General features: G+C 41.6%; 1 protein-coding gene across 1 annotated transcript in view; it reads left to right on the forward strand.

Annotated features, from left to right (window-relative positions):
- IQGAP1 (IQ motif containing GTPase activating protein 1) overlaps positions 1-20,046 on the forward strand; it is a 74,716-nt gene that overhangs the window by 6,128 nt on the left and 48,542 nt on the right. The window contains exons 3-4 of the mRNA XM_075100947.1: positions 18,464-18,620; positions 18,992-19,069. Coding sequence (XP_074957048.1) covers positions 18,464-18,620; positions 18,992-19,069 — 235 coding nt within the window. The remainder of the gene's footprint in view (positions 1-18,463; positions 18,621-18,991; positions 19,070-20,046) is intronic.

The following is a 20,046-nucleotide window of genomic DNA, read 5'->3' on the forward strand; positions in this document are numbered from 1 at the left end:
TGGGTTTTTTTGTTGTTGTTGTTGTGTGGGGGGTGTTTTTTGTTTTTTTCCTGTCTCCAAATCACAGTAGTCTATACTGAAAAGCTGAGGCAGCGCTGATAAAACTGTAAGAAGTACTCTCTTCTGTTGTGATGTGGCAGCTTTTGCTCACAGAATGGTAAAGGTATACTTATCTGGAATAGAAGCAACCCAAGAGAGCTTCCTTTTGTGGTCCTTATCTGGAAGGCAGGCTGGTGCACTCTAATACTCTTCATCTGTGTTGCGTGATAGCCTTTTTTCCTACATGGATTACTTGTTGGGGTATTGTGGTATTTTCATGATGAAATTAGCACTTATCAATTTGGCAGAGGCTTTTTCAAGCTTTGTCTTTCACTGTGGAATATTTTAGGTTCTCCAAGTCGGAAACCAGAATGTTGTTGGCCCTCCTGTTTCTTTATCTGGCTTGCTGGGTGATGGCACCATGCTTTTCTCCTGTCATAGTAGGAGGTCCTTTGATTCTGCGTTGTGCCCTAGCATGATGTAAGCATTTTAGTGCCCAGATTATGTGGCTTCCAATAACTGTATAACTTCCGTTGTGCCTGAGCAGTGTGTTTCTTCTTGTACGCATCAGGATGGAATCTGACCATGTGGGTGGCTTTGTTTTTCCTTCTCCTTTTTGGGGTTTCTTGTAGATGATACGCCCTATTGAGCAAGAAAAGGATGCTGCTTGCTCTTTATTGCTGAATTAATTTGTTCAGGATTGAAGTGTACTGTCTGTGGTCTTGTCATAATACACCTTATTTCTGACAGGTTGGAAGATGTCTTAGTGTAAACCGATGATACTATAGAGAGAAATTAATATTTTGTGCCACTGTGGTAAAGTCTGAAGGGTCTTTCCCATTGATTGCTTTTCTGTAGGAATTTCTTTCCCCTCTCCCTCGTGCATGCTTTATCTCTTTAAAGTGGGGAGCAATTTTCTTGGCTGGGATGACTTGTCTGTGTCTTTAAGTCAAAAATAAACCTAAAGTTTTTGCCAGGCGACCCAGTTAAATTTTGTTTCCTATAAGAAATTGTGCTTAAAGGAAAAAAGTCTGGTCTTTGTCTTTTTGGGTTTCCCACTTTTAGTTTGAAAGTGTTTGGATAGATATAATTTTGTCCTGGAATTTGCCATAGTTATCCAAGATCTGCTGAAACGTGGTGTGTGTTTTTTGGTTTGGTGTTTTTTTTTTTTTTTTTTTTTAAAAATTTCAGAAGGGTAGGGTGCCCGGAAGAACTATAGAGGACGCCACTTTGAGGACAGGTTGAACACATCCAGAGTTAGTGCTAAATGGGAAGCTCTCTAAAGCTAATTCTGTGAGTAACTTTGTAAAGCTAGTTCATCAGTGTCTGTAAAGGCACAGATATAGGCTGTTGGAGGTATTGTTTGAGGAGAAAACATTTAAAATAGTATGCTACAGCTTAAATCTGCTTATGAAGAAAATGTGGTAGTTGCTTTTTTACACAACATTAGTCTCAAGAGGCTTCTTTGTTGCAAATTGGAGATATTTTAGAAAGCTGATAAATCACGTTGGCTCTACTCTCTGATTAACCTGAACTTGGAAAAAATGAGGTAGTTCAGTTAAAATATGTCTTATGAGCCTTTATTAAGAACAGGGTTGCAATAGAGAGAGGTAGGTACCAGTAAGGCAGTTTGAGAAAAGCAGAATTAGGCTTTCTCACTTACTTTTGTACAGTTTTCAGTGTGCCTCAGATAAGGAAGTCGTGCACAGACTATCTTATTTAAATCCTACTTAAAATAATCTGCAAATTTGATACAGGCAGGTTTCCCTGGGTTTTGAAGCTATAGAGTTAGCATGTTACCTGTTGGAGGATTCTGAGGACGAAGTGGTGTGAACCAGAGCCGCAGTTGAAGAATTTACAAGAAAAAAAATATTTTTTATTGCAAATCTCAAGACAGCGAGAATCATAATGTAGCTGGAGTCCCTCAAATAAGAAGAAAGGTGAGGATTGTTTTGGGCTTCTCTCATTCTTTTTTCTCTTTCCACCTCCCCCATCTTAGGGAAACCTGACTTTGTGGTATGGGGGTCTCTTTTAGCTTTTAAAGACATTCTATTTGCATTCATATTCTGAAGTCCAGAGTGTATGCAGCCCAGCTACACTTCAGTGTCCTTCAGTGGTTTATGAGCAACTCATTGTGTTACCTCAGAAACATAGAAAATTATTGCAATTTTGCAGATAACAGAAAAGGAGAATATAATGCTGTGGATCTTAAATTATTAACAGACTAGATATGAAACACATTCTGTAGTTATGATACGTGAAAGCTATTTTGCTTTATGCAGGTCAGCGTGTATCTCTAATCCATCAGATCATAGCGGTCCCTTCTCTAATAATTACTGGTCGGTATAGCATGCTAGAAAGTATCTAAAGATGGAATTCGTTGCATTTAGAAAAAATCTGCAGTAATTTAGTCAGTAGCCTGTAATGTAGAACCTAAGAAAATGTTCCTCTTATTGATGCGGTCTTCAGACTTAGGTGGGAGGCAATCTGAGGCTTCTGAATGATGTCTGTCTGGTTTGCCCATGTTTTATTTCAGATGTTTAATTCGTTTTTGGAGGTCTTTTGGTTTTATTTTCTAACTTTAGAATTAGGGTTTTATTTCTTTTTCTATTTTTTTAAAACCATTTGTAATATTGAAGTGTGATTGGACTTTTACAGTTGCACAGTCGAGAGATAAGTTAATTCATAAATTTATGTATTTGTAGATATATTAGTATGTGAGGAGTCTGGATATCTTCACATATAATCCAAAATTACAGGCATTTGACGGAAAACAGATGATATAACTCCCACCAAAAGTGACTCCTCTGGATGAGGTGAGTGGGTCAGAAGGTCACTAAACAGGGTTCCTCTTTTTATTCCAGGCTAATCAAGACTCTTTTTTTGTTATTTCCTTGTGTCTTTATTTTAGTCTTTAGGTTTTATTTTTTAAATTGGGTTGGGTACTGTTTTTTGTGTTGGTTGTTGGTGTTTTGGGGGTTTTGTATGTGGTTTGGGTGGTTCTGTGTGTGGAAGGTGTTCCCCCCCCCTTCTGTCAGATATGATGCAAGTTCCACGTTAGATTGTAAGCCATGAATATTCATAGATAATATTTTATCATCAATAGTGGTAAGTTGAAGTAGCTGCTGTTTAGCTCTCACCACTTCATCTGGGGCTTCTTATCAGCTCCTCTTTGGACTTGAAGAGAGATTTCTCTACAGTTCCTGTACTGTTTCATTGATGACCTCATGCAGCTGGCAGGGAGTGCCTTTCTGGACTGGAAGTGTCTTGGAATGCACATTCAGAACTAGTATTTTTCTGAGAAGTGGGGGGAGAGAGGTGGGGGGAGGACAGTGGTGGAGTACCACCATCTTGCCTCTCTCTGAATACTTTTTTTATGACTCACTGGAAATAGTAATGTAAGGCAGGCCAGGAGGAGAGAAACAGCTCTTTGCACAGAACTCAATTCAGAGACCTGGGTTCTGCTGTTTGGGCGGTGGTTTCTGAAGGAATATTTTATGTAATGCAAGAAGAGAGCAGCCCAAAATAACCCAAGTGAGTAGTTGTCACATAACTGTTCTTGACTGTTGAGTACTGTGGAGTCCTTCTTATAACCCTTATTTGCAAGAAATCAGCTGAGTTTTGAGGTGTAGTGGTCCTTTCCAGGATCCTCTTAGAGCACGTTCCAAGCATGTAAGCCTGTTTAGTTTTTAATGGTAAGTGATCAAGGCAATTAGCTTTGGCAACAGAATGGTTGAATGTGCCTTGAAAAAGACTTTTGTGTATGTGATAATTAAGTTCCTCACAGCTGTGGGCTTGGTACTCATCTGTAAACTCTTCAGGACTAATCTTTTTGACGAACATGGCAGTGTGATAGGATCCCCATCAGCAAGAGCAGCTGAGGTTGTTTTTATCAGTTGTTGGCAGTGTTTGCAATGAAACAGAGAGGAACCTCGTATTTACTTTTTTTTTTTTTGGGGGGGTGGGGGGTGGGAGGGGGGTGTGACAGGGATGGGGACGGACTGACTTCAGTGCAAGAATATTAATATAATCTTTGATTCAGCTGCATGTTGCCAGGGCAGGTACGTCAATCAGTGGGAAAAATCTGGCCTATGTTACTCACTAATCCTTTGCTTTTTGGTATCTTTGACCTGAAAATGTCTCTGTGGATAATGAGAATGTTCTGGGACGTTTAAGCTGTGGGCAACACTTGTTTTCCTAGCTCTTGATTTGAGAGGCTGTGTCTTTTCCTGCACGAACTATACTGAAATGCATTTAAATTTCCACCAACTTCTCTAGAAGAGAACCCTTCTGATGTCATAAATTTATTTTACTTTGCTACCTCTCTGAGAGATCTTTCATCTTCTTGGGTGATTCCTTGATTTATTCAGAGTTGGTAGAATGAGTTATTTTAGAGCGAGGTTTTTGTTTGGGATTTTTGCATGGCTGTCTAATGCCCTTGCTGAGGTGAAATGGACGAAGAGCTGAGGCTGTCTGCAAGTTTTTTTTTTTCTTCTGAGCCTCTGTGAGAATGTATGCCAAGCCTGTGATTGTAACTGAACTAAAAATGTTTGAGGTTCATATGTAGAGGCAGTGATCTGCTGGGGTATGAGATCCCTCTTCTTTCAGTAAAATGAATATCATGATTTGTCCAAAAATGTCACACCTGCGGTGTTGGCAATACTGAGCAGTACAACAGCCTTTAAGGGGTAGCTTCGTACATTGTTTCAGATGGCTTAAGTGGACACTGTTGGGAGGGGAAGTGCTGCCCTTTCTTCCTGGCCACTTTTTCCTCTTCTGTGATGCTGTATGGCCATGCATGTTTTCCTTGGCATTCCTGTAGGGAATTGCAATAGAAGGGCTGAATGGATGTGAACGGAAGCATCTAGATGTGAAGGCACCACATGTGACAGGGAAAGGGCTGTTGGAATGACCTGTGTTTAAAACTGCTCAGATTACCAGCTAGCCATCAAGACCCCAGCATGTTTGCATTCAGTTTCACAAAGACACCCTCTGGGGGCAGAGCACAGTGAACAAACCCTGATGAGTCATGCAGGCGGCACAGGACAGAGGTAGTCGTTGCTGTCAGCTGCAAAAGGGTATGAAAAGGCGTATCTGTAACCAGTAAAATCTGCATGTGGTTGCCAGCTGAGGAAGAGTCCAGGAGATGTGAGGAGTACTTGACAAGTGGTGTCCCTCGCCCTCGGTGGCAGGGCAACAGATCCTGGACCTCCTAATGCTTGTTGTTGGGCCAGGGGTAAAGGCTCACTGCTGGATGGACAGCTTGAACATCCTTCTCCTGGTTGCCTGATTGCTGTACAGACTTCTTGAGCACCAGTTGTTTTGTGGTGCTTGTGAGTATGAGGCTGAGTGAAACCTGGTTTGCTTTCAGTTTTTATGTCAAATGTCAAATACAATCAGCTTTCCCCATTTGTAAGGTCTAGCATATTTTGCTACGTGTAAGCAAAATATGTAATTAAAAAAAAAAAAAGGGTGTAACTGTTTCCTACTCATCTGCCCCCTTACAGGTTCAACAGACACTGGCTTTAGATCCAAGTTGAATGCAAGAGATTTTTATTTTCTGGGGCAGGTGGCAAAGACTTAAATTTCTGTTTCAGTTTGTTAGATTTCTCAAAACTATTTGAGTTGAAATTGGAATTAAGAATGCCACTTTCAATAGAGAGCTAGAGAAGAGATTTATAAACCAGTGGACAGTCAAAATGTGCTTTAGGAAACAGATTTTGTTCAATAGAATATTTCAAATTACAGTTCTGATTGTTTTGTGGTAATTACTGGTGTAATTTAAATAGTTGTAAACCTACTTGACTTAATATGTCATACTGATTTAAGCAAAGCCCTGTGTGTTTACAGGTGTGATTTCAGATTTACCTGCTTTGGAAGACTTTAAGGGGCTGATCTTGAGCACTGTATCTCTTGATTATGATCTTGTTTCCCAGGATGTTGATTGTTACACTGCTGCGGAAGCCAACTTGCCTCCCCTGCCCCGCCCTGCCCCGCACCCCCCATGGATTTGAAGATGTTATTTGAAAAGTGGAATTCTAAATAAGTATTGTTGATGCCTTCCTTTAGCTTGGACACCTGCTGTCTGGAATGTGCTAGGGTCCCTCAGTCTGCTTTTGTGAGCCTTGTTTCTATAGGATGAGTTGTCAGGCAAAAGATGGTAATGTTTGAAATTCTGTGTGTTGGGGCAGGACATGACACTGGACAAGATGGGGGAAAGCCAATGATATGTTATGCAAATATTGACCCTGAGGGCGGTCAGGGAGTTAGGGAAAGGGAGATAGTTCTCCTTTCCTGAGGTTTTTTTGTTCTGAGTGGAATGCTTGGTATTCTGAAAGTCTTGGCGTGATGTAATTTGTCATTTTTGTAGTATGAACTCAGGGGCTGCTTAGAAGTGTTCACTGGCTCATTTCCAGCTTCTGATGGATCACTGAAGCTCAGTTTGACAGAGCATTCTGCCTCTGCTTGGAGTTTTTCTACCACCTACCAGATTCTTGTCAAATTTTCCTGTTACAGCAGCCGCAGGAATAAGATGTTACCGCGCCCTCCATTGCTTGAGGAAGGTGATATTGTTTACTGCATGTCAGAAATCCGTTGAAACAAACTACTCTCCACTAAAATAAAAGTCCTTTTCAACACAGGGACAGGTACATTATGTTACAGATCCTTTTTTCAAAATGTAGATATCCAGGAATTGTGAAACTAGCTAAATAGCTGCCAAAACCAAAGCATATGAACATTTTTCGGTCTTTGCTGCTGCAGTCTGTTTTTCATTTTTTGGCTTTGGTAGACAAGGTGCAAGTTTTCCGTTTATTTTCTTGTGGACAAAACTGTTATTTTACCTTTCACTTGCCCTCCAAACTACTGAAAGGGGAGGAGAGAAGTTTCCCCATGTTTCCCCAGGCACTCATTTAAAGTATTAAAAAAGCCTGTACATCAGCAAAACATTCTGTGACAGCTTTGCTGCTGCTTTTTTTGGGTTTTTTTTTTTTTGAAACCCAGACTAGACATCTTTTCTTTACGTGACTTTTGCATCAGCGTTATGACATTTGATGGAGTTAGACCATAAAGGCATCCAGTGTGAATTTTTTCAAGGCTCCAGGTAGTGAGAGGTCAGCTAACACCTAGGTGGATCGTTCTGGTGGATTAGAATTTGTATGGTTTCCAAGAAGAGATTTTCCTGCTTCATCTTCTAGCTGTTGTTTGTTATTGTCTTTATCTAGTTGAGACTCCTGCTTTTGCAAATACTCTCTTTATATTGGTCCTGGTTAAGACCGATTAGATATTCTCCAAAAGCCAGTTTGCTGACCTGGCAAAAATAATCTGTTCTTTAACTTGGGGTGAAGGGTGGGGACATTCTCTGTCAGGTGACTGGGCTGAATTTGCTTGCTGAGACATGTGGGCCTCCAGAATGTAAAGAAAGCAGCTGGAGTCTGTTGCTGCAGTCAAAGAAATAGATTTGTCTTTTTTAGGTGTGCCTGATACTGTTATTTCTTCCTCCGTGCAGTTTTAAATTTATCATCTGTGCCTAGACAGTTATGCCAGTTCTTGCTTCTTGCTAGTTGATTACTCTGGTCATGTAGCTGTCTCTCTTTGGTTTCCCCTCTCTAGTCTCCTTTTTCCCAGTACATCAAATTCAAGCTTGTTTTTGTTTTCAATGCATGCTATTTAGCTTTGTCATGACTAAACTCTTTCACTTGCTGATCACTACTTTCACTTGGCCAAGGACGGTACCTTTGATCAATTCCTGTTCTGTATCTTCCTCAACTAAGGTCCCTCCTGAAGAGGATTTCTTTTACCCCAAGCTGGTGTTAAAGCTTCTGCCTTATCCTCTATTTAGTGCCTTCTGCAGCAGTGTCTACCATCCTTCACTGGATTTGAGAGTGCCAAGGTAGGGGTGGCAGGCTTTTTGGAGTATGCTTTCTTTGTCCAGTGCTCACCTTCATTTTTTTTATTGTGTTGCACGTTTTATGCATGTTGTGGGCTGCCTGGGGCAAGGGATAGCTTGGACAATCAGTAATGTGCTGAAGCACAATGAATGGCTGTGCATAATTGGGGTTTCTGTGTACCACAGAAAATAATAATTTCCTTGTCTGTCTGCTCTGGAGGACCACTTTATATGTCTAGTGGATGGGAGGGGTTTCAGAGAGGAATCTTTTCCTGTTGTGGTGGGTTGACCTTGGCTGGCTGCTGAATGGCCACCAAGCCGCGCTCTCACTCCCCCTCCTCAACTGGACAGGGGAGAGACAATAAGACAAAAGACTTGTGGGTCGAGATAAGAACAGGGAGAGATCACTCAGCAATTACCATCATGGGCAAAATGGACTTGGGAAAATTAATTCAATTTATTCCCAATCAAATCAGAGTAGGATAATGAGAAACGAGAACCAATCTTAAATCACCTTCCTCTAATCCTTCCCTTCTTCCCTGGGCTCAACTTCAATGCCAACTTCTCCATCTCCTCACCCCTGAGTGGCACAGGGGCACGAGGAATGGGGGTTGCTGTCAGCTCGTTACACAGTGCCTGCCACTCCTTCCTCCTCACGCTCTTGTTGTGCTCCAGTGTGCATTCCCTCCCACAGGAGACAGTTCTTCACAAACTTCTCCAACCTGGGTCCTTCCCACGGGCTGTAGTTCTTAATGAACTGTTCCAGCATGGGTTCTTTCCATGGGGTGCAGTCCTTCAGGAACAGACTGCTCCAGTGTGGGTCCCCTGTGGAGCCACAGGTCCTGCCAGAAAACCTGCTCCAGGGTGGGCTCCTCTCCACAGATCCTGTCAGGGCTGCAGGGGAATCTCTGCTTCGGTGCCTGGAGCACCTCCTCCTCCTTCACTGACCTTGTGTCTCAGAGTTGTTCCTCTCATGTTCTCGCTCCTCTCTCCCAGCTGCTCTTGCACAGCAGGTTTTTCCCCCTTCGTAAATATGCTCTCCCAGAGGCGCTACCAGCATTGCGCTGATGGGCTCAGCCTTGGCCGGCAGTGGGTCCTTCTTGGAGATGGCTGGCATTGGCCCTGTTGGACATAGGGGAAGCTTCTGGCAGAAGCCACCCCTGTAGACCCCCTGCCACCAAAACCTTGCCGCGCAAACCCAATACTTCTGTGTAGACGTAAGCTTGTTGTGTGAGGATACTTAGATTCTTCCTCGCTGGAGGGGAGATTAAGGCTTCTACTAGGCCCACCTGAAGTCATTAAGAGAATCTCAGAGCTAAATAGTTTTCATGGTCCTTGCTAAGCGGTGTGCCTATGTAGTAGTACCCTGCTTGGATACACAGGGGTTATCTTGCCTTGGTGTAGAGTGCTAAAAGCAAAATGGAGAAGCGAACTTGGATTCTGTTGTGTGTCGTCCGTGTCTGGAGCAATGCAGGAACTCTGCTGTTCCTCTTCTGAATTACTGCAGTGTACTTGGAGTGAAGTTGCAACTTCAAGTTCTGCATCCTGTGTGCTGGCTGTCACTTTCTGGGTGAGGTCTAAGACTATATGTGGCTAATGGTTAAAAGAAATAAATGAGTATGTTAGTTTACAAAACGCTTATTTTAAAAGACCTTTTTAAAATTGCCGTCTGTTTTGTAAAGTGTTACAATGCTATCTTGGTTTGGAATGTTTTGTTCAGAGTCGTGTAAACGGTAGAGAGATTGGGGGGATGACACATGACGCAAGAAAGCTTATTTCAGTTAAGTCCAGGAGCAGAATGAGGATTTTTCAGTTAAGAAAAAAAAGCTGATATAGAGCAACAGCTTCAAAGATCTAAAAAGGTCTACTGTTATTTAAGAAATGTTCTTGCAGATTAACAGTTGATCTTCATTGATTGCTGTGGGAGGTAGAATTTGGTGTACGTAAGTACTTCTGAAGGTTTTGCTAGATATCTGTAGACATCTCTGGTTACCTGAACACAGTTAAAAGTCTGATTTAGGGTGACTAAAACCAATCTGTGTTAATTATAGTTAATACTACTTTTGCCTGAGTGTTAAAGCAAAAGGTATTTGTTAAGTCCTATGTACTTTCTGTATGTGAGTTACAACTAGTGAAAGCAAATCTGAAGCCTGTTTTCATGCATTTTAATAGTTCTGTGATTCCCAGATACATTTTTGCACATTAGATGGTCACAAAGGTGACATTCATAGACTTCTGTTGAAAATAAAAGTTTCATCAATTAAACATACGCTCTGTACAACAGTTTAGGTAAGTAAGAATAGATAACAGCATATGCCATTGAGCAGTCAATTACCTAATTTAATAAAAGGCTATCTTTATTTGCATCTCTCTTACTGGCCATTGTCAGAGACAGGGTATTGGGCTAGGTAGGATGGGAACTTTTGGTCTGACAGCGCGAACAGGCATAGAGGCTGCTGCTGTCCTCTGCCTTCCTTGGTGATAGCTTCCTGGATTATATATGGTTGAGGTAGCTGGAAGGCGTTGTCAGTAGCTGTGCTCACCAGATTGCTAGACTGGATAGTCATAAAGTACAGGCAGATGCTATCAAAAAATAGAAAGAGAACAGAAGTAAGCATAGAGCAGTTGCCTAGGGGAAAGGGAGATGATCCTACAGCAATTTGGGAGGCTTCAAGTTTGTAAAGGTATTTGTCCCTGCCCCTTTCTGGCATGTGGTTGATATGCTTTCACCTCTATTTTTGTAACTTCTGTTGTGTTTTGGGAATATGGTGTGACTGGGGGAAAAATAAAATCCCAAGGAGATATTCCCCCCGCTGAAATTCTTCATGGGCAGGAAAATGTTAAATTGTAGTAAGTGCTTGGGTATGCGACCTGACTGCCTTGCTAGTTTTGGCAGCCTGTCTGATATATTTCAATGCGAGAGAAGAGCAGGGAGCCAAGAGTGAAGCCTATTTGCTACGTGATGGTAGCTGTACCGTTTGGATGAAGTTAAACTTTGGTAGTCTTTACTAGCTAGGTTTGGAGATATAAGCAATAAACTCTTGTAGGAACCTTTTCCTTTGAGACCAGTAAGCAAAAAGTTTTCCTGTCCTGATAAATGGAGTGGGAGAATGCAGTGCTGTGGGTCCAGTGTAGAGCTTTGAATTACCAGGGTTTATTTTAAGGCATGGTGTACTGCAGTAGTTTGAGGAATGGACATCCCAGTCTTTCTGTAGATGATGTGTTTAAAGAACTGGGTTAGTTCCATGTGAGGTAACAATATCCCCACTGATCTCAGCATTGATGTTCTGGGATTAGCTAATTTAACCATCACTTCTGAAGGCCTGTTCTCACAAGGGCTCATGTAGAATCCCAGGCTGATGTGCAGCATTAGGTAAAAGAATGCACCCTGGTGTTTGTGTATCATGATTCCTCTCTCTTCCTAGCGACTTGCCTCTACTTAAAAACAAGATGGTTATTTCCTTAGGGAACATGTTGGCAGTCCTTTAGCTGACTGAGTGCTGGGCACATTTGGAGTAGGAGCCCCTCTCTGAGGTTAACAGATGCCACTTAAACAGTGGCTTGTGTTGTAATAATATATTGGTGTAGTATACAGACACTGTTGCAAAGACTGGAGGATATGCATATGCACCTGGAAAGAGAATCAAGCTCTGTGCCCCTCTAGTCCACCTCTAGACCTCTTTCAGGAAGAAATAAAGCATATTCAGCCTCCTTGAGGATGGAGACAGTTGGTACGTGACCACAAAAAGCAAGCAAGGAGTGCAGTGGCACTGATATGCTCTTACAAAGACTCCTGTGGTTCTGACCCATGATCAAGAACTCTGTGGCCAGTGCTCCCCAAACTAGAGGCTCCGAAGTTTGCACTGAGGTTCTGTTTGCAGCTTCCCTGCTAATGAAATTGGTGAGGTGTGCAATAAGTAGAATGGGATGCGGTCCTGTGGACAACTGAGCTTCAATCAACACTTAGCATTAGTTCCAGACTAATGAGTGGTACTGGTTATCCTTTAGCATGACATGTTAGTATTGTGTACTTTATCTTCTTAGAATTCTTAACGGTTAGAAGTACTTGAAGCATTGCCCATGAGGCCAACGCAGTGAACGTGACCACTAGGTGCAGACCCAGGTGGTGTGTTGGGCTGCAGCCTGAGCTCAGAGTTGAAAAATGTCACTGGCTGTGTACAAAAGGAAGAGCCATTGCCTTGAAATTCTAGGCCAGCTGAAGGTTAGAAAAAGTTACTTCTGGCTGCTGCAAGTAAATAATTTTACCCTGAAATCACTACTAAGTGATGACCAAGAAGTGAGCTTTCCTCATTGGTTGATAAAGATCACTTTTTTTGGACTGTTAATGCCTTCTGTGTTTTCTATGCCATGTTGTTTTCTTTTTGTGCTGGAACATACTGCATGGTAGTCCTGTCATGAAATGAGCAGCGTTCTGTACAGGCTTTGTCCATTTTTGTTTTATTGTCTGCTCTACTATGTTTGTTTATTAAATTGGGTATTCTTGCAACAATTTCAGGAGAGATGGGTTGCTAGTTCTTCTTCGCAGGCTTATCTATAACTACTTTGAGAGGAAGAGTGACTTTTTCTTTCTTTTCCACATTTTTTTCCATTGTCTCAGGGTTAGCCAGACTTTTGACATTTTCGTAAGAGCAAACTGTGTGCTGTGCAATCGATGTTAAGTTTCTGCTGTGCCTAAACTCCAGTTCCAGTTAAAAATGGCGTATGATACTGTTGAAAAATATGACCTCTTTGTGTTACTTGTCACAATCCTTGATAATGCTGTATTGGGGGAGGGTAAACAAGTTGGTAGTTAAGATGACTGATGTCAAGTTTTTCCAATCCTTGCTAATGGAGCAATGCTTCATTTAAAAGTTTGAAGACATCGTTACTTGAGAGACTGGCTGCCTGACAATAACTGATGTTATGTTTTTACTGTACTGTCTTCTCAAGGAAGGTCTGGCTCTAAACTGCAGCTGAAACTATTGGCTGCATGTAGATATTCAAGGATCTTTTTCTAGGAGGGGGATCTGCATTTTGTAGCAGTAGGACTGACTGATTAGAAAGGTGCAGTTACTACTTTAATTTGAGCTAGCTTCAGGAGAATTGGAGAGTCCAACATTTCCTAAGCAGTCATGTGATGAAATTTGTTTGCGGAATTGATTCTGGGTTAAAAGTTATCTTTTCTGTGCTGGTGAGACGGAGGGAGTGTAGTGGAAACTGCCAAAGTAGCAAAAAAGAATTCAAGGTTTCTATGGAAAGCTTGATGGCATATTCTTCTAATGCCTAATGTCTAAAGGGAGTAAAGGTTGCTGCCCATCAGCCAGGTTCCCCCCCTCCTCCTCCTGCCCTGTGAGGCTTGAGAAATGCTTTCCTCTTGTTCATCTGGAAATTCTGCATTTATTTCTGCCTTTTAAGGATGACAGGTGTTAATTTTAATACTAGTATAGGAGCTTTTAAAATGTGAAAGGTACTGCGTAATGATTTCTGAAAATGTTGCTTTGTCTTCTGGCCTAGCAAATGGTTAAGCAATGCTGCACCAAGGGGGAGCATTATTGTATGTAAGTTGCCCTAGTTTCGTAGTTCTGTTAACACCCACTTAGGAACCTGTTGAAACAGGTATGAGCACATTGAGACAGCTTATTTTCTAATTATGGGCTATTTATTTGACTTTATGTAGGCGCTTAAACAGAACTCATTGCCTCCATGTTGTTCAGTAATGCATTAGATGATAAGGCATTAAATGATTCCATGGCATGTCCCTTCTGCTTTCACTTTGTTCAACCTAGGAAGACCTAAAGTGAGTGGGTTTTTTTATGTTGCCCCAATAAGGTTCTTGGGAGGATATTATGGATGCTATTACTAGCATTTGGACTCTTCCAGGGCTTGAGTAGTTCTGTGTCCTCTTAGGAGTCTTTGGTTGTATTAATCTAAGGCATGCAAGTGAAGTTACGGAAAGCTCTTGCCCCACTCAGAAGGAATGGGGAAAAGGGTTGCTCGTGGTGGCGGTAAAGAAGTGGACTAGACCTCAAGAGGTCCCTTCCAGCCTCAGAGATTCTGTGAAGGTTGGGTTGAGGCAGCACAGGAAATGCAGCTATGTGGGATAGGGGAAGAGCATGATCTGAATGATAGTGTTTGACCTCCTTTACTGTATCTTTTGGATAATGGTCCAGAATTTTTAAACTTAAGTCATGTTTTCTCATTCAGTTTCTCTCTGCATTTTTCTAGAGCTCAAAGTTCAGGAAGAACTAAGTTGGGGTTTTTTTTGTTGGGTTTTTTGTTTGTTTGTGTTTTCTCTTGAGAGGGAAGCAGTAAACACCAGGAAAATAGTAGTTTGCAGAAGAATGAGTTTCTTTTTGTAACTTAGGTATAGAAGTTGGCCAGGTGTTCCCAGAAACATTTTCTTCCTGGTAAACACTATTCCTTGTTGCTGGTCCAGGCTCCCTGCCCTGCTTTGGGTTGCAAACCTCCGTTTTCTTGGGTTCAGGCGGTACTCCACAGTGTAATGGTGTCTCATTTGGGGCTTAAAGTGCTCTTCTAGTTTAACTGTTGATGATCGGCAATTCTTCATTTTCAGCAGAGGCTCCTTTGAGAACATTCTGTTCAAGAAGGTGTGGCAACCAGCTTGATCTTTTAAATCCCTTTAGGAGAGTGTTTGCATTCCCATTTATAAAATTAACCAGAGGAAATATGACAGTCTAAGTCACAAAACACTGTATTTATGTCACATTAGAAAGGAAAGCACGGTACTGAGTCTCTTACTATAGGAGACTGTTGAGAAGCTTGAAGGAAAACTAATGCTTTCCAGGCTAAACTACGCTTAAATTAACAACTTCCTATATATTTTTTTTTTCCACTTCAAAATTGTTACTTACCGTTTAAGTGCACTGTACCGGAAGTACTAAATATAAGGTCCAGGAGACTTTCTGAGGTTATTAGTACTATTTTCACTTGGACTAGAGGACTGAGCTTCCTTGCCTTCTGGAAACTTCTCTAATATGGGGCATTTTGGCTTATACCTTATTTGGAACTCTTCTGACATGCAGCTCTCACCATCTGAGACTTCTATGTGTCCTGAGTCGATGCTTTCTGCGCTCCCATCCCTTTACTGCATAAAATTTGCAAGCTGTTCGCATTGAATACTGAAGTACAGTCAAAACTTGTTGAACTGGTTTGCTTTCTGTAACTTGTACTTTGACTCAGTTCCTTACTTCTTCAACATGTCCTTCGGGTTGTATTTGTTTTCTGTACCTTACAGGCTTTGCATAAACAGTCTTCCTATTGTTTTCCTTGAGTTAGATGGCAAGGAGCTCAAAGACAAGATGGGAAAGAACATGGCTGTGCATCATCTGGTGTTCAGTGGATAACTGGTGACTTTTTCATATGTGAATAGAGGGTCTACAGGAGGGCCATGAAGATGATCAACTGCTGGAGAACTGCCCTATGAGGAAACACTGAGGGAGTTAGGTCTTTTCACCCTGGAGTAGAGAAGGCTTGGGGGGACCTCGTCATGATTTTTCAGTACTTAAAGGGTGTCTACAAAGAGGACAGAGGCTCTCCCTTCACAAGGAGCCACACAGAGAGGGCGAGAGGCAATGGGTGCAAGTTGTACTGGGGGAGGTTTCATCTTGATAAGGAAAGAAATTTTTTTTGCAATGAGAACAACCAACCACTGTAACAGCCTCCCCAAGGATGTGGTAGAGTCCCTATCACTGGAGGTTTTCAAGACGTGACTGGACAGGATGCTAGATAATCTCCTCTAGGCTCCCTTTCCTGCGGGAGGTTGGACCAGATCATCTTCTGAGGCCCCTTCCAACTTGTGCTGGTATGTGAATGAACGAGGCAGTGAGAATAATTATAATTTCCAGTTAGTCAGGTGCTGTCAAAGGGCACATAAATCAATCCTCTGGCTTCTTGCAGCTTTCTAGGAAAGTGAGGAGAACCCATGAAGAGTGTGTGAGACTTTAGGCTTGGAAATGTCATTTTTATATACCTTTCCAAATAGTTTTGGTTTCAGAAGTTTTAGGTGCTTCTCCAGAATATGAAAGGATACTTCTGGATTTCTGTTGAGTATCCCCCCTTTTGGGTGGAGGGGGGATAGGCTTTTTCCCCTCTGTGAAGCTAATCAAAAACCTCTTTCCTATCTTGGTCTCATCAGTGTGGTATACAAAAGAACAGCAGTGCCTGACTTTACTGTTCCCCCTTCTGTACACCCCACAGTAATGTTAGGGCTTACAGCTTTAAACTTGTGAATTCATTATGTCTGCAGTACTCATGGCATGTTTTTCGTGCCACGTTTGTCCTTTAGGACACAATCCCCAGTCTGTAGATAAGCTAGATGAGTGACCTAATATTTAGCCATGTCTAAAGCCTAGGTTATCTGAATAGTCCTGTTCTTACTCAAGCTGTGACCACCTGTGTGCTAATTATAGGTTACAGCAGTTACACGAATATTGGTGTTATCCTCTGTCCTGGTTTTGGCTAGGGTGAGTTAATTTTCTTCCTGCTAGCTGGTGTAGTGCTGTGTTTTGGATTTAGTATCAGAATAATGCTGATAACACACTGATGTGTTTATTGTCACTAAGTAGCACTTACACTAAATCAAGGGTATCGCAAGTTCTCATGCTCTACTGACTGAGAAGGCTGGGGGTGCATAAGAAGCTGGGAGGGGGCACAGCCAGGACAGCTGAGCCAAACTGGCCAAAGGGATATTCCATGCCATGTGACGTCACACTCAGTATGTAAACTAGGGGAAAGCTGGCCGGGGGAGTCGCTGTTCTGGGGACTGGCTGGGCATTGGCCGGCGGGTGGTAAGCAATTGCACCGTGTATCCCTTGCTTTGTAGATTCCATTTAAAAAAACTTATTTATTTAGCTGTTCTTATCTCAACCCACGAGTTTTCTCACTTTTACCGTTCCGATTCTTTCCCCCATCCCACCGGGGGGAGTGGCTGTGTGGTGCTTAGTCGCTGGCTGGGGTTAAACCACAACATCCGCTAATTCTTTAACTTTGTCAGCCTCAATTTTCATGTTCACTTCCTGGAAAACTGAAAGACGGGAGCGTAGCGTGCATCTATGCCAAATGCGTTAGAAACAGCACTGTTCAGTGAATCCCCATGAAAACACTGCTCGGAGGTGTCTGTTAGTATATATGAGCTATATTTTGTATGTATGTACAGTGTTCGATTTTAACTGGAATATTATGAGGCGTGAAACCTTGCACCTTGTGGACGTGAAATGTCTGCAGTTTCAGTTCGTCAACAGAGCTTTGTAGTTTTCCCAGGTGTGTTTACAGGACTGATTTATGTGAAATTCTCTTAATTTACTACAGTTATTAATTTAATCTGTTATCACTTGCATCCAGTACCCTGTTTTCCTGTTATTTTGCCTGGGTTAATATGGAGGTAAATAGTTTACAGTTATGTATGTATCCGAAGCAGTTTTAAAAATATTAAAAATCTGTTCATTGGGTTCAAGCGGAATTGTCTGCTTGCCTGTCTTTAAGATCAGTCCCAGTAGCGTGGACTCATCAGCCCTGTAACCTTGCTTATGTTACACTGTCAGCTCTGTTTTATAATATGGGCTACTGCTATTCTCGGCCATTATTCTCTTGAAAGTCATGTTTCTGTGATGTTTATTGGTCCAAGGCTCATCCGTCCTGTTAGAGCTTTAGAGTTTAGCTGCAAGTGAGGCATGGTCCAAGAAAAAAGCTTTAGAAAGTGGCCCGTGATTGTGCAGCTCCCTTTTTCCGAGAACAGAACAGCCAGGCAGTATGTCATCTTTGGAAGAAACTGTGTAGTTGAGCCTGCAGCATACAGCCTCTGGTAGCTCTGTACAGAGGAAATACCCAGGTGCATCTCTGTTTTGAGAAAGGTGACTTTTCAAAATATTTGTTGTTGTCATTTTTGTTTTTGTCATGAGCATCTGTGACACTATTAAATGAGGGGGAAGGAAACAAGATAAGGGAAAATCAGTTGTTATGAGGAGAAGAATGCCTGTTCCAGTTTTTTTTGTCCCCCGTTTTTGAAATGTATAGTTGGGTGGTAGAAAATACACGGGTCAGGAAGGTAGACTTGATGACTGCATTGTAGCTCCTCTCAGATCAGCTAAAAGAGCTTGAGTAAGTCATACAAAGTCATGAAATAACTAGCGGATACTTAAAGAAATGCTTGTGATATAAGCCTGTACTCGGGAGGAAGGTTTAAGTTAGTTAAAAGGACAGGTTGGCCGCTGTGTCTAGACCAGTACCAGTTAAATTGGGGGCTGAAGGAGAAACGCGGTGGTGAGATGGTATCTTAATTACCTGTGAAACTCTCGCTACTGGACTCTGTAATTCTTAATATTTTGTCTGAAGTGTTACTGACTAGCATTTTAGTGACACAGATGGTGTGGTAGTGCTATACCCACTTTCAACCCCTAATGCTAAGTAAATAGCATGCTAGAGTATGACAGCAGTAGCAGCATGAAACTTTTCAGCATGGGGTTGTGTTCACAAACTGGAAATATACTCATGTGACCAACTTTGTTCTTGCGCTTCCAGATGGATGGAGGCCTGTCTGAATGAGGAGCTGCCTCCCACAACAGAGCTGGAAGAAGGATTGAGAAATGGAGTTTACCTGGCCAAACTTGGAAACTTTTTCTCCCCTAAAGTGGTTTCTGTGAAGAAAATCTATGATAGAGAACAGACTAGATATAAGGTGAGAGCTCTTGGGCATAGACTCTGCTTTAGGTAGACATCTAAAATAGGAAAATGTGCACATGGAGGTATTGTGAACAAATAAGAGAAAGTTAGTTTCTCTTAGTATTACCTGAGAAACTCCACCTTTACTCATTGGTAACATTGGTTAAGTGAGGCGGGGTGGACTCAGCTTTACATCTGAGCCTGGACTCGTGTGGAAGAACTTGTCATGAACAGTCAATATAATCATATACAGAAGACTTCTGAGTTCTCTTCTGTAAGGGTACTGTTTTCACTATCTGTCTTAATGAACCTTCCTGCTGTTCTTGGCAGCTGTGATGTTTTGTTTCTTACTGCCCTCCCCCTTGTTCCTTCCTGTTTTTATTTCAGGCAACTGGTCTCCACTTCCGGCACACAGATAATGTAATCCAGTGGCTGAATGCCATGGCTGAGATTGGTCTCCCCAAGGTAACTTCTGTGTTGTATGTGCAGACAAAAAAAAACAATCTCAGGAAAGCTTTACATTCTGTGGAAGTGTTTGCTGTTGTACAAAAATTAGCAGACTTCATCTAGTTAATTCTTCATTTTCTACATTTGTGTCCCTATAGAAATTCTCTCCTAAAACTTGCTGAAAGATTTCATTCTGCTATGTGTGAGAGAATGATTAGGAGCAAATAATTCCTCCTTCTGTACCATATCCTTAATATGACTAATCTTGCATAACATCTGCATTACATTGTTCTTGCCATGCATTCTTTTTAGCAATATCTGAGCTACATTTTGATCGTGGATTTTTTTTTTTTTTTCGAAATCTATGCTAAAAGAAGCAGCACAACAGAAAATGCTATGTTCTCCATTTCATCACATTCCCTATGAAATTTTCGCATCAACTTGAAATGTTCCTGGTGTAGCTTAATCAAATATAAATTATTGGCTTAACATGGGCAATGGCCAGATAAACTTCTCTGAGCTAATAAACACTGTTGACTGAAAATATATGAAACTGTGGTAGTGTTGCGCTGATAGTCAAGTTGCATACATGGATAGTAAGTACATTTTTTTAAACGTGGGTCTCTTTTTCTTTTTTTTTTTTTGTAAACCATGTTATGCTTAGTCTCACTAAAGCCAGCATTTTGTAGTTTAATCTGATCTATGTTTTGTGTGTGCGCAAAGTTTTTCAAATAACTTGTTGAGGTTTACTAGTTGAGCCTTCCTGAGATTTAAGATGATCTTACAGGAACAAATTTGGGATTAGGATATACTGAAGTATGCTGTTACGGTTGTTATGTGAAAATAAATGGGGAGGAAGCTAGACAGAGAAGTTTGAGGCAAAATTTTCAGATGTAAGTGGGTTTTGGAGGGAAATAAATGTGTGAGGATATGTTAAAGAAACTGGGCTGGGGTCCAGTACATTGACAAAGAGATACTGGTGCTTTAAGTATTAA

The sequence above is a fragment of the Phalacrocorax aristotelis genome, chromosome 7, assembly GCF_949628215.1.
Source record: "Phalacrocorax aristotelis chromosome 7, bGulAri2.1, whole genome shotgun sequence".
In the NCBI taxonomy this organism is placed as follows: Eukaryota; Metazoa; Chordata; class Aves; order Suliformes; family Phalacrocoracidae; genus Phalacrocorax; species Phalacrocorax aristotelis.